At 38.8% G+C, this 25,945-nt stretch overlaps 1 protein-coding gene across 1 annotated transcript in view; it reads right to left on the reverse strand.

Moving 5' to 3' along the window:
• LOC128933545 (inositol polyphosphate 4-phosphatase type II-like) overlaps positions 1-25,945 on the reverse strand; it is a gene marked incomplete at its 3' end in the record, with an annotated part of 57,825 nt that overhangs the window by 6,913 nt on the left and 24,967 nt on the right. Inside the window, exons 5-11 of the mRNA XM_054270547.1 lie at positions 23,311-23,488; positions 18,392-18,604; positions 13,573-13,717; positions 5,326-5,497; positions 4,331-4,455; positions 3,298-3,415; positions 1,470-1,610 (exon numbers count right to left, since the gene is read on the reverse strand). Coding sequence (XP_054126522.1) covers positions 1,470-1,610; positions 3,298-3,415; positions 4,331-4,455; positions 5,326-5,497; positions 13,573-13,717; positions 18,392-18,604; positions 23,311-23,488 — 1,092 coding nt within the window. The remainder of the gene's footprint in view (positions 1-1,469; positions 1,611-3,297; positions 3,416-4,330; positions 4,456-5,325; positions 5,498-13,572; positions 13,718-18,391; positions 18,605-23,310; positions 23,489-25,945) is intronic.

Consider the following 25,945-nt stretch of genomic DNA (forward strand, 5'->3'; position numbering starts at 1 on the left):
ATGCATTAAAGCTGCTTCTGCATTGAACTTATTTTCTTGGCAGATATTAGTACATATCCATATTTATAAATATGCAGTTATTTTGTTTTCTCCTATGGCTTTCTTTGCACACAATGTAAAATGACCACTGGGAACAACACTTCCTGCCACTTCACTTGCAAGCCAGGCATCTTTTCATACCAACTCCTCTACAAGCCCCCAGGTAATCAGGCTATTTCTAAATGTTGTCAAATTTTTCCTCAGACTATTCATAACTCAGCCCTTCCTGCCTATCTCACTCGTGTAAGCTCCCACCAGCCTGCTTCTTGCTTACCACATCATGTCTTACCTCTTATTTTTTGAGTGTCCCACTCAGAACTGTCATGACTGATTTTGTTGGTTTTGCACATTATGAGTTTGGCCACGTCACTCCTCTCAGCACTTTTCTCTTTATGTCATCAGAATAACCTATTTTCATTTTCAAGAAGTTTCCAAGTTCTCTAACCAGCTATCCAGCTCTTTCACAGTAAAATGCCAGATTTTACTGTCTTTAGATTCAGTCTATGTCTCCCATTTCAACTTTCTGCCTAAATTTTCTCACATACCACCACTCAACTTGGAGAAGTGTCCCATAAACATTCACAAAGCTACCTGATGACATTCTTTAGTAGACTTCTTTAAAAGACTGGGTTTACTTGGCTGTCTACAGTGAACAGGAGATAAAATCCTGTGGTGTTTAACTTCTTGCCTATTACCCAGGTTAAGGATTTTCACTGTCTCCCTCCATTACTCCAGCTACAGCTTTGCTATAAGCTTTTGGCTTAGAGCAAATGCAACCTCAAGATAAGCATTAGGTATTTTGGACGCTCTGTTAATAAAAGCAGCTAAAAGAAAACAAGTTTTAACAAAGTAGCTGTCTGTATTGACATCTTGACTTCTACTTTGCAGTTTTAGCCCTGCACAAATGTGGTAATTTAACATGACTGACAGATACCCTTCTCTTGGAAGAGAAAATTAATACGTTGGTGAATCCATGACTATTATTATACTAATTAATTCGTTTCCAGCAATCTGTTGCAGAGGAGTACTAATTTCTCTAGCTTATCACTTGTTTGGTCTCTTCAAACCCATCTTCAAGATGTAAGAATTTTGAATTTTCAAACTTGTGTGAGAATTTTAGAGTACTGCATACAACCAAAATTCTGCATCTGAAATAGAAATCCATTTTGCACCTGTATCCAAGAGAAACATGGCACCAACTCTGTGAAACGGAGCCCTGCTTATGATCTTATCTTCATCTAGACTTTTTCACTGTTCTACATTGCTTCATAGCTTGTGTTTATTTCCTTTAATACCTTTGAAAATACACACTGAGTCAATGTGAGATTGTCTAAGAGCAAATAACAAAGAAGATTTGTTTCTAATCCTGAGAGATAGCCTGTACCAGCATGGAGTACTTGGACAGAAAATGCAACGTGACTTTTCCTTACCTCTCTGCCAGTGTTTGCTGCTCATTGATTCCAACATTAAAGAGCACTGGATACATGCGAAGCAGCTTTCCCTCTTTAATCTCTTGTGGCAGCAGCTCAAACATCTTTGCTGGGAGCTGGACCTCTATAATGTAATGTTCACTAGGAACAATGAAAACAAGAGTGAGGATGGGGTTCTTGAATGTCAGGAAAAGTTTCTTCAGCCAGAGAATGGTTGAGCAGGTTGAACTGGCTCCCCTGGGAAGTGTCACAGCACCAAGCCTCACAGAGTTCAAGAAGCATCTGAACTCTCAGGCACGGGGTGTGATTCTTGGGAAGCCCTGTGCAAGGCCAGGAGTTGCACTTGATGATGCATATGGGTCCCTTCTAACTCAAAATATTCTGTGATTCTGTAAAGAATGTTCCAAAAGCGCCTCTAATAAAAGAATGGCCTCTAATAAAAGCATGTGAGCTCCTGAACAGAATTTCACCTCCCCTGGGTGGCTGGTGTCTACCACCCACACCAGATGATCAGTGCACTGCTAGACAGTGCCACACACTTTGGATTGATTTGTTTGTGCACACAGAATGTCAGGTTTAAGCACTTTCCTAGAAAAAACAATTACAAGTAAATATGCTGACTCTTCAAGATAAGAATTTGTAGTTTGATTTTTCTGTCTTGCATTTCTACAGTCTTTCACTCTCATTTATTGAGCCATACCATATAACAACCAAAATAAAAATGGAGGGTTTCTAAAAAAATTATTAGAAAATAACTAGATTTTCACCTTTTCATCTTTTCTTTTTACGGTTCACTTCCAATGCTGTTTGATAGGAGCAGTCTTATCACAGCTCTAAGAGGAATGGCACTCCTCCACATAAACCTTGTAGATTTTATTTTTAAAATTTTTTTAATTTTAATTATTCCCAATGTATTGCCTATCATATTCCAGCCTTCCTGTTATTTATTCAATCCCTTCTCAGAAAGCCCATATGATGAGAGTGAATCATCCAGATTAATTAAGTAAATCAGTGGTGAAAGCCCCCTTCAGAGGAAACATATATTTTCTAAAAGTTCCTGCTTTTAGCTGAATTTAATTTACAGTCATCTTAAGAGCAATGATACTATTAAGGAAGTGATTTTTGCAAAATAAAACTATTTGGAGCTTCAGACTAGAATAATAATAAAGATGAAAAATCCATTCCAATCTTGTTAACCCTCAAATAGCCAAAATAAACGGAGTATTGCAGTTTATGTCCTGACATTCAGCAGTACTCACGTGAGATTCATAAAGGATAAGTGATTTTGTGCAAGGATTTCTGAGACTGCCTATGTCCTGTGTGATTTTCAGCAGCTAAAAAAGGCTTCCATTTTTAAAAGTGACTACTAAGTTTTTAATACTAAGTGGCATCGGAGTTTTTTGGTTTCCATCTTAAAAACAATCAAGGCCTAACTCTTGGAACTGCAGTTTCATTTCTCATGCTGAAATACAAATTCAGGACATTCAAAAGCAAAGTTTCTCTGTTAGAGACCACATTTGTAAACAATGGCCTTGTCACTTGTCCAGGGTTCAGTATCCATGTGTGAATAATGCACCAGCAGCTCTGCACAACACAGACGCTGCTCAGATTAATCTGTATTAGTAACTGGAACTTCAGCTTTTTATCAGGAGAGTAACCCAGAGCCTACTGGCTTTTAGAATCCCTACTAACTCACCTTCTAAAAAGTAAAACAATGCACTTTCAATAAAACAGAACTCAGCAACAAGAAAACCATTAGACGGGTTTCATGGGCTACAGATTAAAACTGCAGCTCAGTTTCCTGGGCTCCAAGAAACAAAGTTCTTACCGCCTTCCACTTATAATAGGCAAAAAATCTTCTGACTTGGCTTCAATTACTCTAAACATTACTTTCTGCAAATCTGAAATGCCCACAGCCATGTCTTCGAGCATCCCTGCTTCTTCACCTACATGAAAAGATTAAAGAGACTATTAACAGAGTTGGCAGATCAGTCACTGTATAGGTCAGGGCAAAGCAATATATTTTCCAGTCTGTGCATCTAAAAATCACAGTTCTAAATCCACATTACAGTAACCTACATAAAACCAGACTCATTTCTTGAACTGCTGACAATTCTGTGCCCTAAATGGTAACCATGAGTATTAAGCAATTCTGAAAATCAGCCTGCTCTATATAGACATAAAATAACCTCAGAAAAGCCATTTTTGTCTATTCTGAAAGTTTTCAAAAGGCTTTCCTGCTGATGGAGGACAAAGGTTTTGAGAATAAAAACAAGCATCATGTAAAATGGAGAAGACAGCTATCTCCAAATGAGCAACTGCATAATAAAGCTGCACAAATGCTAAATTCCTCTACTTTAGTCAAAATCTCTGATTCAGGGAATGATTCTAATAGATCTAGTTCAAAGTTTGAAACATAAGGCAATTTCTCCCTCCAAATTTCCTTTTTAATGCATATCAAATAATGGCATGTGTAACAAACTATGAAACTCTTTTCAGGCTATCTTCACATTATCAGCACTGGGGATCAGGGCCGAGGCTGATAAAAGCAGTAAGTGTTTAAATCTTCCGTTTGCATTAGTTTTATAAACCTGCTATTTTGGGTCAGGTCTGCATGGAACAATAAGCAGGCCGTGTTCTCTGAGGAACTCAGAATGAAACAGATTAATAACTTTTGCTGCAGAATTAACAACACAGTGTCAATGACTTCAGCTGTGCTATTATGTGCAAGTCTACTGTCTTGTAAGGACAAGATTTGATTCAGCAAGCCAAATAAGAGGCTTGCTGAGGTTAAAATAAGAACTTCCTGGGTAACTTCTGGGCAGGGAACATAAGGAACTTTGTCCAAGAGCAATACTTACTGTATGTGCTAAGGAGTCCTTCATACTGCACCAGCAATCCAACAGTGTGAAGCTGTTGTAAAAATCCTTGATCATGTAAACCTGTGTGCAATTTGATTGCAAAACCACAGACCAATCCAGCGAGTTGTAAAGATAATTAAAAGATGTGCAAGAGTGTTACAAGACAAACAGATACAAGACATTTCAACTGTTACAAGACAAACAGTTAAAATGAGGCTTGCCATCATTATACACAACAGAGGTAGCACCTACATATTTGAGAAATCAGCATAGGTATTTCTGTTTAGTGACTAAGTACATGATTTCATAATAATGTATTTTGATGGGTTTTTTGGGGGTGTATAAAGTAGTGAAATATTCTGTTAAGGTATATTAGATAAGCTTAATTTGTTTTGTATCATTGTGTGTTATTTACACTGACATAAATAAGACCAGAACCTCACTTGTCAGGCTTCAAACATGCAAGACTGTGAATTAAACATGTGAATTCTGATGGATTTGAAAGTGGTTCAACATCTAATGTAACTGAATCTCCTAGGCAGCTGCCAACTTAAGAGAGAAATTAAGTGAAATGTTTAGAAAAAAATCTATCTGAAAAAAACATGATATACAGGAGAAGACATAAAGAGCTTCAGTTATTTGCCAAGAAAAGACAGTTCTAAGGAAAGACATGCTAATAGTATTTAAACACTTAAAACACTGCCACAAACTGAAAACAAATTATCTTCTCCCTATTTCCAAGGTGACCAGGAGAAAAAAATCTCCCTGGCTTGGATGCTGCCTAGCCAGTACCATGGATTTCTACTTCCTATTTAATTTCTTACCACATTATAAATTATTTAGGTGAATATAATGGAAAATAAATGAAAAAGCTGTATCAAATTGTAAGGGAAAAAAAAAAAAAACAATGAGAAAGAAACCCACAAACACTGGCATGAAGAGTATGCTTATAATTAGAGCAAGAGAAGGAAGTGAGCGACACAAGACAACCTACTGCTTGGCTGAAGACGATGTCTCTCCTCAGGGTCAGCATCAGGCACTGGGGCAAGCCACAGGCAAGTTCCTGGAGCAGGACAAAGGCCATGGACTGCTTGGCCCTGGTCACCACCTCTGCCATGCAGGCCTTCAGCGTGACCACCTGCGGGTACAGCTGCTCGTACCAGTCACCTACAACACGACAGGTCATCTGCTCCAGACTGGAAAACTCGCAGTGAAAAACCCTTCTTCACTAGGAAGGATGGCAGGAGCAGCTGTGCACATCACCCTTCCCTTTAAAACAACCCCTGCAGCTCTCCCCAGACCACTGTGGGACCACAAATGCCACTGGAGAACATACTTATAAGCAGGATTCCATCTTACCACTGGGAATGGGGTTAAATCCCTGGCCTGAATCCAACTGCACTCTGAAACAATGGTCTTTTCCAACAGTCCCAGCATCCCTGTAAAACTGGTATTCAAGTGTCACAAACAGAGTACACAGGGAAACACATAAAACCTCATTTAGCACACAGAGATTAATACAGTGGCGATGGAGTCTCCTTTCAGGACTCAGAACTGGCTATATAAGAAATGAAATAGCATCAAAAATGCAAAACCAGAGAGAATAACCAAATATTTAAGAAAAGGTGGGTGCTGGAGGGTAAAACACAATAACAATTAGGTATCTGGAAGGGTATCACCTACTTAATCTACAGGCTGGAAATATAAAAAGCTTCAGACCATATTCCTTTTTTTTTAGATTCTATGTTGTTCTCTTTAAACATTTAGAGATTTTGAACTCATTTTAGCTATTTCTATCAGAGAGATGCAGAGTATTTTGAAACATGTTTTTCTCTATGAAAATACACGCTAGGCATATTAAAAAAAACACTCATGAAATGATTGAAAAATGTGATTCCTTAATACATTACAAATGAAACAGTGATAACTAGGAATGGAGGAGAATTGGAACACCTTACACAAACTTGCCCAATAATCCCAGCTACTCCTGAATTTTATATGATTTAATAAAATCAGACCTGCCTTGTAGTTGCATATGGCTTTGCCTACCCCTAAGTTGAGCAAATAATAAAAACAAATAAATAAATCCCCCTCCTTCAGAATCTACATCTCAGTTTGATTGTACAGTTTGAAATGAGGGAAATCAACACTCTAGAAGAATCTATATAAAAGTTGGGAATGCAACTGACAATGCAACAGTCTATAATTGGCTCATATTTTCTGTAGGTCAGTGTAATTAAGAATCAATGATAATTAAAATCTGTTGTAATTAGGTGCAAGACAGCAACGTGTTGTTTCAGGTAACATTCTGAGTCAGGCCAGTAAAACCTCATTAGAACTGAGGAAGTTCTTGAGGCAGAAGACAGCTGCCTGTTGCCAGTCAATTTGGCTGAGCTCCAGAAAAACACACAAATTAATAAAACTGCAGCCAAGAAGACTGCAGAGAGCTTTGAAAGCTGGGAGAAATTAGAGAAAGCAAGGAGCAGGAAAGGGGAACAAGGACAGAGCATGCACAGAGAATCGGATGAGCTCTTTGTTAACTTTGTGGTCAGACAACATGAGTTTTACCACAGTCATACATATTTAACCATGAGTAACACAGACTGAGGAAGCATTCCCTGGAAAAAAGCAGTTCTGAAGCGAGTGTCATCCTGACAAAACAGACCATGAGCCACCCCCAGGCACAAGCTCCAGGTGATTTTATACATGTCATTGGCTAACAGAGTGATGACACGCTGTGTGCCAAACGCTGGTGTACACGTTTTAGAGAGGCTGCTGGAAAAATGGAGAGCTTGCAGCGCAGAGCTACCAAGATTTAATCTCCTTAAGCTGATGAAAAAGACTGAGCAGCAACTTGATTTCCCCTCTTCCTGAGGAGAAAATAACAAGAACTAACTGTGGTGTTTATTCCAGGGAATAAAAGCAAAAGAACAACCAGAGGCTGCTGCAAAACACAGACGAGTTTAGAAATAAGGTAGACAAAAAAGTGTAATGTACTGGAAGCCAGTGTAGACAGATCAGGCAATCTAAAGTCTCAGTCAAATTACAATCCTTTATTAATTTAAGCAATATACATATGCCAATAAAAGCATCAGCAGCAAAGTAAGCTCAAAGTCTAAAGTCTAAGAGTTCTCTTAGAGTGACTCAGTAAATCATATTGTATACATTTTAGAATAAGATATTTTTCAGAATACCTTTGTAGAATCACTTCAGGAAAGGAATAATACAAATTATTGCTTTTAACACATTCATGGACTCACACACATTGAGCCTTCGGATCTCAACTTTCTTTTAAATTAAAATCACAGCGGAAAATTGTTTGAAGAAGGGGTGAAGAATTAACTGAATGAGTGACCATCTAAAAAAAGGAGATTAGAAGCAAGAACAGAAGCGACAAGGAGACTCCGGGATGACTGGCAGGTTGCTAAAATGACATGGGCAGCCTGTCAGTTTGGAACACTTAGCATCCAGAAGAACTGTCAGAGTCTCCGGATAAAGCAAAGAAACTCAGCACAAAAATAGAGCTAGTCAGCCACGGGAAACTAAAACAAGGCATGAAAACCAAACATATTAAATTAAAAAATTAAAGGATGAAACTAAAAGGACAGTACCACCGCTATGCAGTTAGAATGAGATTAAAACAAAAGTGCATGTTCCACAAAGCACTGAGTAAATATTCCATGTTCATTGCCAAGAGAGTGATGGCAGCTCAGTCTGTGACAGGATTTGCCCTTTGGTTACTGGAAAACGCCCTTCAGCCCCATGTTCCTGTAATCAACAGGCTGTGCAGGCAAATGACCTGCTTAGCACCCAGCTAGTCAGTTCTGCGTGCTCATATCCAAGTTGCAATATGTCAAACCACATGTTAAATTTTATAAACTTTGGCAGAAAAGCAAGCTTCTGGTCTTTTCAAAGTCAGGCCCACTGAAATGCTCATTAAAATATGCTGGTAACCAAAAAGGATGCTTCAGCATAGTACTCCTATCTCCTTTAGCCCTAGCAACAGATTAAAAAAGCCAATTTTGTCACTGCTATTTGTGCCACCTAAAATCCATAAATTGCTTTAAGTCACTTCAAAACTTGAATGGTATGAAGTTAAAAAACCAAACCTTAAAGAAAAAGCAGAAGAATGCATAATGTTGTGCCCTTAAAGCAAAGGGGGGCACTACAGCCACACAAATGTAAGAAATACAAATATAAATGTGACGTATAAATGTAACAGCAGATACCCACGAGGTAACGTTTCACTTAAATTAATCACTCGCTACCTGATCATAAAAATATTCCATGACAGAATTGAAATAATTAGATGTAAAAAAACATAAATGAGTTGTCTTTATGTCACAAAGTGATCATTAGACAAACTCTGTTTTAATGAAAAAGGCAGGCAAATCAAACCAACCAACCAACACAGCAGCAGTAAATCCCTAAAATCAGCATGAAATAATTAACCCAGAATTTGATTTTACTGACTTAGGAAAGGAACAGTCTTTGAATTAATGTTTTTTTTTTTTAAAGGGAGGTTTAAAAAGACAGAAGATTGCACATATTCAACTTTGCACCATAAAAAGGTCAGTGCCTTATTTCTTTATTTTGCCACGCAGCTCTTGGAGCTCAGCTGAACTGCAGCTGAGGGCTAAGCTCTTTGAAAAAGGAGGAGGCTTTGTACTCATAATGCTGCAGCAGTTCTTGCAGGAACAATAAAAACCTGAATAAGATTTCCTGGTGTTCCTGCACTTGAAGGTAGCAGTTTGCTTTGCACAGTTTGGGTGTCCAGAAATTTGGAATTCTTGGGATTTATTATTCCACTGCAACCATCCAAGATTTTCTCCACTGTCACATGGATTAATAGCTAAACCCAAAACCATCCAATAATACCTACATGAGCATCTCAGCATGCTTAGTCAGAGTGAAAACAGAAAGAGAGGACAAAGGTAATAAAAGACAAAGCTAAGAAAATCTAATACACTTTAAGCATAGGAAGGTTCTGTGAATGCTGTGCAACTAAATATTCTTATATCTTGTTTTAGTTTGTTGATTCAGTTAAACAGTCTTTCCCTTACATATTTTTCAGCTTCTGTTTTTAGCCAAAGTACTTAGAGAAAGTACTGCTGAAGGGGATTGTCTTGTATTCCTGGGCTACATTCAGCCCAGATAAGGATCCTATCAAAAAGAAAAGGATGACACAGAAGAGAGGGGAAAAGGGGAAAAAAAAGCATAAGTAAAACTTTTGTAAATACAAGCTTCAAAGAAAAGGAAGGAAAAATGTGAGGAAGAGGAAGGAAAGAGAAAGCTTTTCACATGTGACTGCTCTAAATAAATTATGTCTGCTGCTCAAGGACACAGACCACAGAAAAATTTTTCATCTTCATGACTAAACAATATTTTATAATAAAAGCTTTTCTGAAGATTCCAATAAAACTAGAGCACGGCTTTATTTCCCACAGAACATAGCTTTATTTCCCACTTCTACCAGCCTGCATTGGAAGGGATGCAACGAAAGATGTAGTCCCCATCCCCAGGGCAATGAAAGTCCGAAATTTTGAATCTAAACTTATATAGTCCCCAACAGGTATGAGATAATACAAGAAAAATAAACCCACATATGTCTGTAGCAATGTGAGTATGAACAGAGGTCTCCTGTAATTCCAGCTAGGAAATGTGGCAATGTTCCCCAGGTGCTCTTTGCAAACCTATGCTGAAGGTTATCAAGGGCCAGTTCACGGAGCTCATGATTCCATAATTCACTTAAAGGCAAAATCCAGGTGCAATCACACTGGCAACTCAAATTGTTTGTGATGCTAGGTGGATCCTGTGTGTATCAAATGGGGGAGTCCTCACGCAGAGGCAGCGAGGGAACGGCTGGGTGGGAGCTCTGACAGGAGGCACGAGCAGCAGACAGAAACAGCAGCCACATGCAGCAGCCAAGCACAGACATCTGTCGGGGCTGTGCCAGCACCAGAGCCAACGCTGTGTTCCACTGGCACCTCTAATGCTGCAGGACAGGCTTTCACATCACAACTCTCACGGAAAACGAAAAGGCAAAAGTGAAAAGAATTTAATGTTGTCACATATTTCTCCAAGGCAAACCAGACTAGAGTCAGAAGAACAACAAAAAAGCCCTCTCCTTAAAAATCCTTCTACTCTTCCTGATTTATCCTGCAGAGGATTCATAATCCTGCGACTGATGAAACCATAGCATGTTACCTTGGTAACTGTAACTCAAATTCAGTCTTTAGAATACACTCAAAGGTCAGACTGCATGAAAAGTTAAGGCTAAGGAAGGTATAATTCACATTGAAAGGCAGAGTACAGCAAAAAAAAGTGCTCCAGTATCTCCAATTACAAAGATTCCAAACAACAAATATAAACATGTTTGAAAAAAGAGAGTAAGACCACACAATGCCATAGTCACTGAGACTGCAAATATCAACCTACTTTAGGAAACTCTGAATATATGTTACAACAATATCTAAATTTATATGAAAATGCTATTGCATCAAAATATTGTCATAATATTTTCTATCATCTAAAATGAACAGATGTGCATTTTTTGAAAGGTCTTTCATTGCTATATGCTACAAAAAACCAGTCAGGTTCACTAAATAAGCAAAAATTTAATCTCATACTTCAAGGCTTATTTGTTATTATTTTGTTCAAAACTCTGCATTCTTTTTCTTACAAAAGCAGCCCAATTTCTCTGAGTATCAACTAAAGCAGTTTCAGACTTAAAGATCAACCTGTGCCATATATTTGCAGTATTAATGAAATACATTATGCTCAAATATGCTCAAATTATGTATAATATATAAGCAAGATGTGGCAAGCTTTTCATTTATGTCACGTTTGTGAATTTTAAGTAGTGCAAAAGTCTGTTATTTTAGAAATGTATCTATGGGCGTACACAGTGTGATTTTGTATCTAGGAAAATGCTGTGAACTCATAATCAGGCTTCAAGTTTAAAATGAAGCAGAATTAAAGCCAAATTTGTAACTGTAAACGTGGAATCTCAACCTCTGTGTAGTTGCTTCACAGTGCAGCCTTAGGGTTTCACGTTAAATTTCAGAGAGGGAGATGCAGAGAAAAACAAACATCTACACCCACACTCTCATAGAGAAGTCAAGCATGAAAAATTCTGGCCCCAAAGTTTTGAAAATCATTAGGGAACCAACTTTGGCACACACCTGGAAAGCTCTTCGGAAAGCTCCATCTTTCAAGTTAGTCCTATAAAAGAAAGCAATTTTAAAACGTCTCCATCTCTATGTGACCTTGAAAGTCCTATAAACTGTCCAAGGCATTCCTAAAACGATGTCTTACTCAAAAAGGACATGAAAACACAGCAGTTTGCCCCACAGATCTCTGCAGCTCTCATGCGAGGGAGTGTTAGAGAACTTTCAGGACAGCTCAACAAAAGCACTGCTCTCACTGAAGGACACCTGTACTTATTCAAGAGAAATAGGGATGGCTCTGAAATGAAGAAAAAAGCAAGGATTTATTCCAGCATCATAGCAGTTGGATATTTTTTGTGTCTTTGGCCCACCAGCTCCAGAAGACAACCTCTCAGCTGGATGAAGCTCATCTAAATTTTCTAACCATCACTATTATCATTATTGCTAAGCAAGAGCTACCTTTCATTCTACTTGATGACTTGATGGCTGCCTTATTACAGTACTTTAAATGATGCAACTTTGCTTTTTCCTTTTTTGTTTTTGGCTTGTGACCTAAAAGTTGTAACCAATATTTCATTTGCCTGTGCTGGTTAAATCCATAACACGGCGTATAGCAGAGGAGATACTCAGGGGGTTGAAGAGAGTGAAGGAAATTAGGGAAAAGTCTGTAAAAGTCTGTAAAAGGCCCACCATCTAAGGATTCTCCCAAGTTCAAAACTACACCTACCTAGCTGTTGAATATTTGTACTTTCTCTGAGGAAGGCGGGAAAGGTGTAGAAAGCTGTGTTGATATTTTTCACCTGCAAGCCTTCACTAGAGAGCAGAGATTATATCACCCTCCTGTCTAACATTACATGCCTGGTAGACAGAAACTTAGAGAACCAAACAGATAAGGAATAAGCTGCTCTCTGAACAAATCACACAAAATCAAGTCCAACACATCTTGCACTGAAAACAAGGATGCCAGGACTCCAGCATAAACCTCTCACACTGGTAAAATGCAGATGTTACAGCTGCATTAAAAATCAATACTACAACCAGAATTCACAGATCTCACCAGTACTACACAAATGACATAAAACTTTAAAAGTGATTTTAATTCTTGTTGTGTAAGAAATAAATTACAAGTGAGTACTGATAACTTTAAAAGTCTTTATATAAAATGATGTAATTAAATTCCGTGGAGAACATGTAAGGGAAGACACAGGATAAAATGCACAATGAAAAAAAAGAAAATTGAAACTATACAAAACTGTACAAAATAAAGCAGTTGTGTTGGTTTGTTGTTTTGTATGGGGAGTTGATTTATTTAGCCAAAGAGTGGCACAAAGGTTGGCTCTGATGTCCTTCCATTAGGACTACTACCACCATCACTAAGGATCTGTTTCATTTATTGCAACACACTTTCAGACTAGAAAATCCCATTAGACTTATTAAGCAGATATAATCTATGCATCAAGAATGCAAACATGAATCATAGGAGAAGATCAGAAGAAGATCAGAAGATGAGAAGGAGAAGATCAGAAGGTGACAAGGACCCTTGTCACAAAATTTTCTTTACATCATCCCACTGAATTATTCCATTTGACCTTTTGACACAGGCTGACAGGTATATCCAGGTAAACATGAATTTTATCAAATCAGAAAATAAAAATCAGTATATCACCTCAGAAAAGCAGAAGCATTTGCAGGAGAATGACACTGATTCAGAATGTTCACCTTTCCTTACAAATTTTCTATGGGGTAAGACACAGTCCAATTTTTTTTTTCCTCAAAATACTACACGCAAGTAAAATCTAGAGTAAATTAAATTACATCAGCCTACAAAAAGAAAAGACTGTAGTTTCAAAAGGTTTACACTCTAGCACAAACAACTGCACATGGCAAGCAGTCTGAGCACACATTAAAGCTGTACTTTGATAAATAACCTCCCACAAATGTGTAAACCTTGCCATTAGCACTCTCATCAAAGATACTATGGAGTCTTCTCTAGATGACTTTTCTGTAGCTGTGCAAATTTTTCTTTACTCTTGTCAATGACTAAAAAAAAAAAAATTAGGGGAGGTTGCTTACCGCCTGTATGCAACACCTTGCAATCTTCTGCTGAAGGCTCATTTTCACCCTCTTTGATGTTGCTGATGTTGTCCTTTTCAAGCAGCCTGTCCACTATGGCAATAAGGCAGTTCAAACTCTTTGCCACGTTGGCCCAGACCCTGTCCTGAAAAGACCAGAATTATCACTGCATGTTACTGCAGAAAAAAAACCAAAAAGGGACAATAGTAAGTTATTCATGATGTTAGCATACGACTGCTCCTCTCATCCTTCAGCCTATTACCAACCTGAGCCTTTTTCATGGAGATTCTCTTGCAGCGTAAATGAACCCAAAATTTTATGGTTTTAGACACTGTGCACAAGCGCTTCAAACTTGACATAATGCAGACAAAGTTTCAGGTCTAATAGCAAGGAACTGAGCAGCTTGTCTATTTAAATGATACCTTAAGAGTACAGACACACTCAAAGCTTGACAAATGAAACCTTGTGTGGGCCAGTTTTGTCACAGTGTTTAATAACCTCTTTTTGATAATTTAACATATCCTGTATTTTATCACATCAGTTACTCTGCTGAAGAAAATGTTAATTCAAGGACTAAAATGAGAAACTTGCTGTCATGGCATATTTATTAGCTAACACAATTTCAGTTTTGTTCCTCACCTCTCACACAAACTGCAACCGTCACACTTAACTGAGTTTACAATAGGAGAATTAGGGAAGTAATAGAGAGGTACAAAAAGTTCTGTACAAGCAGAGAGGAAAAGAAATCATGTGGAGCATAAGAAAGAGCTGTTATGGATCAGAGATATAGGGAGGGTCCTTCAGGTGCTGGATGCTGCAGAAATCAAAGCTTTTGCACCTACTTTTGCAGCACTGAATAAGAAGGAAGAAACCAAGCCATACAAGTAATGAGGCTGTTCACAAGACAAGCAATCAGACTAAAACCAAACCATAACAAACCCACAGAAACCACCCTTCCCTCTCCAAGTATATGTTTCAATGCTGAGTCATTCTGAAAGTATTGCAGAGCAACCAGAGTTTGCTTGAGGGTTAAAAATGGGAATTTAACATCACTGCTTTGTTTTGTATTTTACAGAGCCAGAAGCATTATGTATTTGTCAGGTCTTCAGGCAGAAAAATGAAGTTGCAAAAATACCAAGAGAGAAGGTTAAAGAAAACTGAGAACTCAGAGAAATAGCATAGTTCCATTTAAATGGCAACCCTTGGATTTTGAGTGGAGGCAAATCTAGAGCCACTGCTAAGGCAAACATTTAAATCTAATGTCGCTTTTCAACTATATGCCTCGCTTCAGCCTGACTAGAGGGATCTTATCTTATGCCCTGCTCCCTCCTCCTGAGGACACAAAAGACTGAGGGCAGGTATAGATTCCTTCCAAAGTTTCCTCCTCTATGCACTTCAAGCAATCCTGAAAAAACATTTACAATATGTGTGAAACTACTGATTTTTACCGCCCACAAGCATAATTCTGGGGAGAAGGATTCTATGAAGAATCCTCCAGAGTATAAGGGAGCTTCAGAGCTTTCAGTCACTGAAGTTGCTGAGGAATATGCAAGTGAGGTTGCTCAGAGAAGTTGGAGCAATCTAATTTCCCTTTTCTTTTGTGTGATGGGGGAACTTAATTCCTGCACAAAAAAAGCATTAAGCTCTTAAAGAGCATCTGGAGTTATTGCACAAGCAACACAAATATGAGCCCTTGTTTCACATTGGAAAGAGCACTTTTTTCAAACCAACTATTAACCCAGCATTGAGATGATTTCTATACAATATTCCCACAAACGTTCCCTGAGGGTTTAGAAGCGAAATTCATAAACATCTGTTGACAGAAAGCTCACTCTTATTATCATGTATCTGGCTTTTTTATATACAAGCAACTGAGAGGGAGCAAGGGCCTGTTTCACAGCCCCTTTTCTCCACACAGGAGGCTCCTGGGATTGTGGGCAGATAGAAAATGTAGAGGCATCTATTTATCATTCATTGAGATGTTATTCTGTCTGCACCAAAGGCAGTCACATTTATCTAAGAAGGCTGTTGAAATTCTGCAGTTTGGCAGGAACAATTTTCAAGTAAAACTGCAGTTTCCCATCACTGAAAATCAAGTGGCTTCTATGATTCTCCATGAGAAGAAATTAATCCGTTTCTTTGTTGGAGAATTTTGCTCAGACATGGCTTGAAGGAAAAAAGGCCATGAAAATATACAGCTGATTGAAAAGTAAAAGGCAGCTGTAAACAGCAAAGTTCTCAGGCTTGTTTTTAATAACAAGTAAATACCTTGTCCTTGGGTAGTGATGGGAAAGCAGTGACAAACATGGAGGCCTTGAGAACAGTTAATAACAGGATGAGAAACACAAGTTTTGGTCTCAATAACAAACCACAGGTATTGAAAACAAGAGGAGGGGTTGCTGTGTAATCTGTAGCCAATGATGAGCTCGGGTTTTGCAATATGTATGAACTTAATTAACACGGTTATAAAAATGTGCATGTTGGATCAATAAATTGGAGTTCGATGCTGATCAATTAAGATGGGCCGTCTCCCTTCACTTCGTCACTTCTTATTGTCATCTTTTACTACTTCCAGAATATTTTCCTGTAGCCTAGCACTGACCTTTCATCTTCTTAAGCAGATGAAAAGATGGAAAGGCAGGCCTTGGCATCAGTGAAAGCTGGGCACCTCTCCTAGGACAATTAAAAATGAGCCTGTAAAATAATTCTCTTTCATTCATCCAACTGAAAAAATTGTAATTAAGTTCCATCTGATCAGAAAGTATCATTAAAAACTAAGACACCTTCCTCATTTCAGAGAGCAGGAATGGACACTCCTTTCTGTCACTGCACCTGACTGGATGTCTTCCTTCTAAACACTGCCAGCCAGTGGAGTCCCAGAGGCTGTTTCTGTTTTTAAAGGATTCTCAGCCTTTCCGAATTCACCACAGAGCTCCTCAGTCACTTCTTGTCCCTCCATACACACCACTTCAGCTGTGTGCTTTGCTTGTGCCATGTATGGCACAGCATCTGCACCTCCAAGCACTCTGAAGATGCTGTGTCGCCTTCATTTCAGTGGATATTCAGATAATTCCTTAAGGCCTTTTTGAGCTCTGCTCAGAGATTAACACCCTCGTGGGCTGCTTCAAGGGTCAGCTTAAAGAGTTGTTTAAGGATGTAGATTTCAGGCAAAACTAAAGTTCCAACTGCAAAATGTAACACTAGTACTTATAATAGTACTTATAACACTTAGTACTGATAATAGTGAGGAAAAAACCTACAACAGCAAAGGAGGATAGAGCATTGTGCATACAAAGCAACATATATTAAAGTTTTTCCCTTTATAGTTGTGTTTCACAGTGGATTAAGTGTTTTTTCAAATTTTACATGCCTTTATTCTTTCTCTTTCCATCGTGCTAATCACAATTTGATTATTAAAACTCATATCACCTCTACTGACAGAAATAACTGAAAAGTTTAACCATTCAAATCCAGAAAAAATCACAAAATTTCTCCAAAATTTATACTGTCTCAAGTTTGACAATGACTCTGACTCAGCTCAATTCAGAAAACAGTGAAAGATACATTTAATTTGAATCAAGATTACTAATTCAGCAGAAAAAAACGAATGCTGTTTAAAATGACCCACTTATGCAGTTTAATAGGTGAGGACCAAGCACCTGGCGGCTTTTAGTTATGAATTACAGCAAAGCTATCTTCTCTTCAGAGATGCTGAACTGCAGTACTAAATTAAAATGCAGCTTTCACAAATGCCACTTTTTCCAGTGCAAAATTTATCTCTTTTACAAAAACTATTGTGTTATTTATATCTCTAAATGTTTCAACAGCTAAAAACAAACATTTTGGCTTTAGTTCAAGCAAAGAGCACCATTCCAGCCCCTCAGGTTGTTGAGAAAACAAGAAAAAGTGAATTAAAGGCTCTAAAACTGGAGGACAAATGAAATAATGAGTTATTTATTGTTTAAATCTCACGAATACTTAATGCATGGGGCTGGAAATAATTGCCTTTCTTCTAGAAGAAATATATTCTTCTTCCTTTATTTTTGGTGTGGAAAAAATTACAGGTTAGGTGGAATACCATAGCTCACACAAGTTATTAATTATTTACAATAGAGATGAATATGCTGACATCCTTTACGTCTATGAGAATACAGTGATGAACTCAAAGCATGAGCCTGGACTGAATAAAAATAGCTTGAGTACGTATGAAATAAAGTAACAGACCTATTAAAGAAGACATCCACCAAAATAATTGATTTATAACATTTCAGCCATATAAATAATACATATCTTTGAAAGATATGCTAAGAATGTTAAAATCCAAACACTGTATTTAATTCTTTTACAGAACCTCAGACAGTTTCTAAGAACAGAGTCTAGGGGCAATGGGCTGAGGGTTAATTCAGTGTATTTAAAATGATTACAGCCTGAGGGCTGGAGAGGGGTGTTGCAGGGGGTGGGGAAGAAAAAAACCATTTCCCTGTGAACAGCATATACTGTTCCAGTCCTTAAATCTGCCCAACTAGCAAAACCAACCCAAGTAAGAACAAAGACTATTCTTGTGTCTGGGCAAGAATACACTCAACACCTTCACTGTTCTATGCACAACTAGGCAGTCTCAGAGCAGCACACTGTACTTAGGCAAAGCCTTGCAATTTAGCTTCAAAATCTGCATATCTGCGATGCATCTGAGAAGCACAATTTTACAGTTTTGCACCCCTTTGCCCCCTGCAACAGCATGTGACAAGGACACTGAGGGCTTGAGGTGGCTTATGCTAATTTGTAGGGTTTCACTGGCCAAGGGTTTCTGTCCGCTTACCCACTCCTCCTCATCATACTCAGAATGATGGGGTATGGAGTCCTGCCTTTTGACGTGAGCAGGATGGTCCTGGTGCTGTGCATCAGCCCCTTCCTCTGCACTGCTCCTGGGCACAGCTGGTTTCTTGAGCACACAGCCAGGCCGGGCCGTGTACAGCGCTAGAAGGGCACTTCTCACCAGCTGGTCCTTGAACGTGTGCACAAATAACTCCGTCTAGGGAAAAAACCAAACCAATGGAAAGGTTAGAGCAAAGAATGTGGTATGGCAGCAAAGCTGTGTAACACTGAATTATCCTTAGGCAGAGCGGCTATTTGTTTCAGGCCTGCCTGGGAGGCAGAAAACAAAGTAGGCCAACAAATAATGAGGAAAATTTCAAGAGTTTTAGAGATCACATTCTACAATCCCAGTGTTCTAAGCATTAACACAGGAGCACATTATCTGTCAGAGATCACAATCTTTTCACATTTTATTTGAATTCCAAATTTCACCTCAGAGGCAAGCCTCAACAAGAACCACTTCCAAGAGTAACCAACCACAGCACAATGATTTCTGAATAAGTGTAAGATAAAACACAATTAACCAGTTCAATAATCTCTCTAAATAAAACCCACCACTCTACAATGCTGAAATAGCAGTATCTGCAAAAGCAGTATTTCCACAGATAAATTTTACTACTGGTAGGTGTCAACCCAGATATCATGGTAGGTGACACCTGATTTCAAGCTTGATTTTTTTGTATATTTTAAAGAAAGGAAACTCTGAAGTTGTCTTCTCGGGTCTTCTGAAGATGCTATTCAATCTCTGCATCATTTTTCTATGTTGACTGTTACAGCTGGCATTTTACCGTATTTTTTAAATCCTTCAACCTCCCTGCATTATTCATCTCCCTTCCACCTCAACAAGGAAAGTATGCCTTTGTGCAGACAATCTTAATTAAACAGGGATGTGGGAAGGTATGTAGATAAGAGTCAGAGGATCCAGCCTCAACCAGCAGGAAATGCCAAAAATGAGGGCTGCCCAGCCAAGCTCTCTTCAGCCCTTATGTGCTGCTTATGCAAAAACTGGAGGGAAAAGTAGCCAAAAAAACCCCAAAACAAACAAGTGCCAAGTGCCAGCACCTCCCTGGAACTCCTGAGAAGATTCCTGGAAGTCTTTTCTCCCAGTTTCTGCATTTCTTATCCTATCCCTTTCTTCATACTACCTGTTCCTCTTTTGCACCCACTCCTACTCAACTTCTTTTTCTTGCCTTCCTGTCTCAAGACCCTCTCAAAAGTTTACAGATATTTAAGACAGAAAGGCTCTAAAAAATTAATGGTTTTCTTAAGGCTCCAGCTGCTAGGTGAGGTACTTAAATGAGAAGTTTCTGCCTTTCCCATTTTCATTATGTTTACCAAAAAAATGCTTTCTGAATTGTTTCACATGGACGGGCTGAAAATTTTACTCCAAATAAATCTCTACAGTTCTAAAAATAAGAACTGCAGGCACATCTAAGAAAAATTATTGATTTTTTAAAACCAAAATCAGACCTGACTTGGGATTCTTTAGACTTGGCAACGCTACTCATCTCCCTGGCGATATTACCAGACCCATTCCTTCTCCTTATTACCAACTTGGTGCCTGAGGGAAAGGCCATTTTTTAACAGTTTTCTCAGGACTGTCTCCTCGTTGTCCTGAATTGCTCTGCAGGACAATTGCAGTTTTCTACATTTCCAACCCAGATGGTGCACGCCTGGAGAATGACTTAGTCTCTGGGCAATAGTGCTATCACACCCCACCATTCTTTGCCTTACCATGGCACAATGAGATTTGAGGGGTTGTGTGGTAACAGCAAAGCTCCTCTTCAACACTTCTACAGTTCCATAGCAAGAGAGTTGAAACTCCATTACTTGTCTACCCTTAAAAACAGCAATATCATGGTTTTGCTGAGGTTTAATATCTACCTTCCCCACAATGTCTGTTTGAGAAAATTTCACGTTTCTGGTTCAGAATAACGCTCAAAAAAACTTTACATTTCAAAAAATTAGGAGAATTGGATAGCTTGATGTAAATAATGCCCACTAGGACTGCAAAGTTTAAGTAATATAATTGAATAGAAATATTTTATAGGGAAATTTAGTTTTTAAAAGAAAATCAGTACAGAAGTGCGACTCCATTTTTCATGCAGCAACTCAAATAATTCTGTAATTAAATTCCATTCAGAGATCCCATTGGTTTTACAGCAGTCTATGTTTTAACTTCACTTTCTAACAGCTCAGTACAGCTAAATTTGCAGAACATCACTATTTATGAAACTGCACTGAAATCACAAAACCAGTCTATACAAAGAAATAAAAACTCTGCAAATTCTTTCAGATACTCTACTAAAGAGTATTTCTGCAAACAAAGATAGGCATAGCTGGAAAGTTAATTTATCAAGCCTGCTGCAAGCTGCAAATGCTGATACACTTGTCGATAGCTAAAGGCTTCCTTAATCAACTAACAAAAAGGGATGATAAAAGGTTAGTCTCAGGAAAACACTACAGGAAACTGTAAATTATATATGGAGATGCTTAACAGGAGAAAATAAGCTCCTTTTAAGAAGCAGCAGTGGAATTATTTGATTTAATTTTCCACTTTCAATCCATGCAGCCAGTCCTTCCATTTCCAACATGAACACTTTAATGTAATTCACATTATTGATAATTCAGATTTACTCACTGCTACCTAATAATTATAGAAAGAATTCTTATATATACCAAGTGATATGTTTTTTAATAAACTTGCAGAATTTAATCACCAGGCAAATAATTTTTATGGCTTCAAACAGATGTTACTTTCTAAATATCTATCCAGTTAAAACATCAGAGCATTTATTTTTTACATACAAAAAGTGCAGGAAAGATGGAATAGCAAAGCACTACATATGCCTCAGGAGCACAAGCAGATATCATGTCATTATACTCAGCAGAGCATGTGCTACTCTGTGTTAAATGCAAGCAGGAACACTCTGGTAGTCTTGGTTCTCCAGTACTGTACCAGACTATACAGACAGAATATTTCAAGACAGCAATATAAGGCTTTGAATTAACCATGAGGGATCTAATTTCAGTATTGTGTGGGTTCACTGAGTTTAGGGCTTTGAAATTGTATTTCTCTTTCCTGAAGCTGTTTCTTGGTCTCTCTTCCCCATCTCTCCTCCCCTCTTTGCAAGCAGCTGTCCCAGCACACTTGCTTCCTCAGCAATCCACCCTATTTCTCTATTGTCCACCTTTTCCTAGGAGTGCATTTGGTAATAGACAGGGAAGCAGGTATTGAACCACTCCTGCTGCAGTTGTTCAGACAACTGGATTTGTCTCTTCCAAGCAAAAGGTGGAGGCTAGACAGACATCCAAGGAGTACATGGGGTGAGACTCCTTCTTCTGGGAACCTGAGCTCATGCACTAACAGCAATTTAATCCTGGTCCTGAAAAGCTGATATGAACACACTCAACTAAGCCACCAGCTATAAATGTAAAATACCTAAGGCTTTAGCAAACTGAATGAATTGTCTTTTTTGTCCCCTTTTTATAGCCAGAGTCTCTAGCGAGCCATGGTTCAAGCAGTACTTTAGTACCATGGCTCCTGCCTCTGAAATCATCCCCTCCTCCTGTCCAGAGGCCAATGGCAGAGAAAATGCACATTGCTCAGCAACCACCCCTTGGATCTTCAGAACAAACCCTTCTTTGCCTGATTGGCTTTGCCTGTGCATACAGATTTCTTTGAACTAACCTCTAACAGAGCAGCTTCACTCTTCTATGCACAGCTAAAAATGCCCTCCTGCATCCAGAGGTACACCATAATCACTACAGTCCCCCTCCTTAAATTCCTCTGTTTCATTTCCAGGCTGAATTCTGCCTTCTTCCATCACCCCTGACGCTCAGAGCGACTCCACATTCTCAGAGCGAGTGTGGATTCACACATCTGCCGCTGAGAGCGATGTTCCTCTCCCTAGTGCTCTTCTGGAATGCCTTCCCAGCAAGTGGCCAAGCTCAATATCAATATTTGAAACCCTCCTATGGCACGAGGAGCTGCTGGGGTAATGGTGCTCAACAGACCAACAGGGCTGTCACTTCCCAATAGCTGAAGATGCATGGAAATGGTTACTGATCGTGTTATTGAGCCATACTGGGATCATACTGCTGAAGGGATGGCCCGTGGAGAAATGGGAAACTCTTCACAAGCTCTCGGGTCACAGGGTTCATATTGTTATTCATATAAGGGCTCATATTTTTATAGGGTAACATATGCTGGGAAGCACTACAGGCTTCAGCTAATCTCCATTATCAGTCTGTGAGACCAGCGGCGAACATTATCTTCTCTAATTTAGAACCAAAGGAACTAAAATGAGGAAGAGGTTACAGCTACAGACAGATATAATAGGAAAAAGAGAAATAAACTTTGAGATCTCCTAGAGCAAATTTCCCAGCTTCTCCTTCCAGGCTGCATCACCATTTCTGATCATGCTGTTATTCTAAACCTTATACACCAACCTGGCTTGAACTACCTCCCATAACCAGCAGCTTGAAATATAATAGAAAGAGAATGAAAAAAAAAGACTTCTCATACTACAAAATTATTTATAATTGTTGATATTTTCATAAACTCCAGTATGTAGCCACTAGAGGATGAAGAAGCTACATGAAATTAAATTAATTACACTTTTTAATAAAGCAATCTTTATAGATTTCATTAATTTTCTATACGGAAGGCCTACAGAAATGCTAAATAACATTATTTTTCTAATAACAACATTTTGATGCTTATTTTAGCTGAGTTTATTTAACATTTCCTGATGCTGTGAAAGTCAAATGATGCAGAAACCCCCCCCCCCCCCTTCCTCCCCAGCAGTTAGAGAGACTTGGTTACTCCATTTTCCATTGCAGTGAGGATTTGAATCTTACTTTTTCTGAAAGCATCTTTAAAGAGTTCTTCAAGCTGTCTGGAGAACGCTGGCTTGCAGAACTGAGCAGCAGGTCTGCATGGCTTGATATGAGAGGCTGCAGATGACTGATGTTGCTGAGAACTTCTTTTGCCTTGGCTGTGTTTTCAGGTGAATAGTAAATACACTGGTATCCAGTGCTGTGATAACAGAGAGTCACATCATGTCAAATTCATTTCTGCCATTAACAGCAATGCTTATGGTGCTAAAAATCTTACCACTACTTTTGCAAAAAAAAAAAAAAGCCAGATGCCTGAACTTCACAGACACCACTGATCCTGCATTTAAGGGTAAAAACAAACCTTTCCTTGAACAGTAAAAGCATAAACGACATGAAACAGCCCACCACCACATGCTCCAAGTAATACAGTGCAAAATTCCTTTGAGTGGGTGATCTGAACATAAACCCCCATGTTTTTATGTGTTTCTTTTAAACACTGTAATTCTAGAGACAGAAAATATTTGACAAAGTCAGGTAATAATATCAAAGAGCATAAGGCTCCTTATTCTTCCAACTGAGCTCCCCAAAAGAGAATTGACTGCCTCACCGAGTCTTTCCAAGTGGGCCATTAATGTTGAATTGATCAGTGGCCCACACTGTGTTTTGATTGGCCTCAATGATGTCCAGGAAGAGACGATAAACAGAGTTATCTCCAATAAAGAACAGGCATCTGATTTGCAAGAAGAGACCCAGCAATGGGTGCGGAAGTGAATTACTTCAAAACCACACAAATGCACACTGCAAACTTCCTACTGTCCACTGTTCAAACTACTGCAATTATTTTGCAGGACTTCTCCTATCCCTCTTTCTTCTTTTCCTCCCTACAAATTATGCAATATCCTCTTACACCACTGTTCTCAAACACCACTTCAGACAGCATGCACACACCCACTGGCTCTTGCCTGCAGCCCACAGCTCCTCACCTGAACCTCTGGTACGTAACCCTTCCTTTTATAAAGCCCTGGTTTAGTCTTTCAGAGAAACTAACCAAAATCTTCTGCAGCTTCAGATTAAAACAGGAAAAAAAGAACCCAAGCCCCTCCTGGCACATCACCAATGCCAGAGGAATGTACATGCTACTCCCAGCTGGTACTGTTTGTATCTCCCTTCTCTCCTTTTTGTCTGAAGTATTTCAGTCCCTTCAGCCATTTCACCACTTTCTTTCTTTCTTAATTTGGCATACCAAGACCAAATACTGACACTTGTTCAATCCTCTGAACTTTACGCATTCGCTTTCATTTCAGTCTTTGTCCAGATCTCTTCCCTACCTCCAGTTCCCCTTTGTGCCTTTTATTGAGTGAATTCTAGTTCCTTCTCTTTAGTTTTCTACAAATTAGAAACTAAATCTTGATCAGTCCCTTCCAATTCAGCATTTTCTATGATTCTGGCAAATAAGGATAGCTTCAAGCAGTTTTAAAATGAAGGCTCTTGCTTACATATTTTGCTGAGGTATACTCTCAATACCCAATTCTAATTTTCTATTCCCCAATATCCATTCTATTTTTCTGTCTTTCACCAATGTCTTCATTCCTAGATACAATTCTTTGTAGAAGCAATCAGGATTAATGGCATATAGCTGCCATTACTACCAGCCACATCTAAATTGCGACGCATCTCCAACTTACATGAGCTACTCATGTCTACTAGACCCATGTCTAGTAGAAGTCATAATTCTGAGTATTTCAGCAAAGTGAATAATATAAACTGTCCCTCCTAATGAATTAGGAAAAACAAGCAAACCTCTGTCCCTCTGAGTAATCAAGAAACTGCCACAGTTCTGCCTTTGAGGTGGAGAGCCTGTTAGTGAGATGACTTCCAGAGTCAGATCTGGCACTACATCCACTGGAACCCTCAAGCAGCAGGCTCAGTGGATAGGGCAGGGACAAAGAGCAATAGTCTATGTTAATTGCAGTGAAGACATAGTCTTAAAAGTCTTGACACTTCTCTAATTCCCCATCAGGCTTTTCCCTCCCTTTATCAAAAAGTCCTTTTTGCAGGCTGAATCTGGCTAATGCTGTTATCAAGTTCACTCCTTTCTGGGATTTCCCTCAGTCTTTAAATCCTAGATAGTTTTCACTGATCTCCCACAGCTCTAGGCTTCACTGAATATTGCAGCAGAAAAGCTACAGACACCACTTGTAAGAAAGAGGGCAGTGACACCAAAGGTGTGGGCAGTTCTCATTGCAATTAAGTAAATAATAGCTTTTAAGTAAAGGAATTAGTGAAGAGAGAATGACTCTTCAGAATGAAGTGCACTACCAGACTGGTAATTATTTGGACAATTTAAACATTTTCAGAACCCTAGAAAGCACGACACAACTTCAAATATTTAGTTCCTCTCATAATTTGAGAGCAACTTTCTCAATCCCCCTAGAAGAATGTGTAATTATTTTTCAGAAACAACACGTGTCGGAGGAAGGAGACCCAGACACCAATTGGTTCATCCAAGTCCGATTTATTGATCGAATACGGCGGGTTAAATACAGTTCTTAATAAGCTTCATACATATTGCAAAAGTTGAGCTCAGGATTGGTTAGTTACATATCAGCAACTACACCTACTTCTACATCCTTGTGCTTATTCTTTTGATACATTC

Source organism: Melozone crissalis, unplaced genomic scaffold (assembly GCF_028551555.1).
Source record: "Melozone crissalis strain CALT ecotype California unplaced genomic scaffold, PUWL_Pcris_2 ptg000010l_1, whole genome shotgun sequence".
Taxonomy (NCBI): domain Eukaryota; kingdom Metazoa; phylum Chordata; class Aves; order Passeriformes; family Passerellidae; genus Melozone; species Melozone crissalis.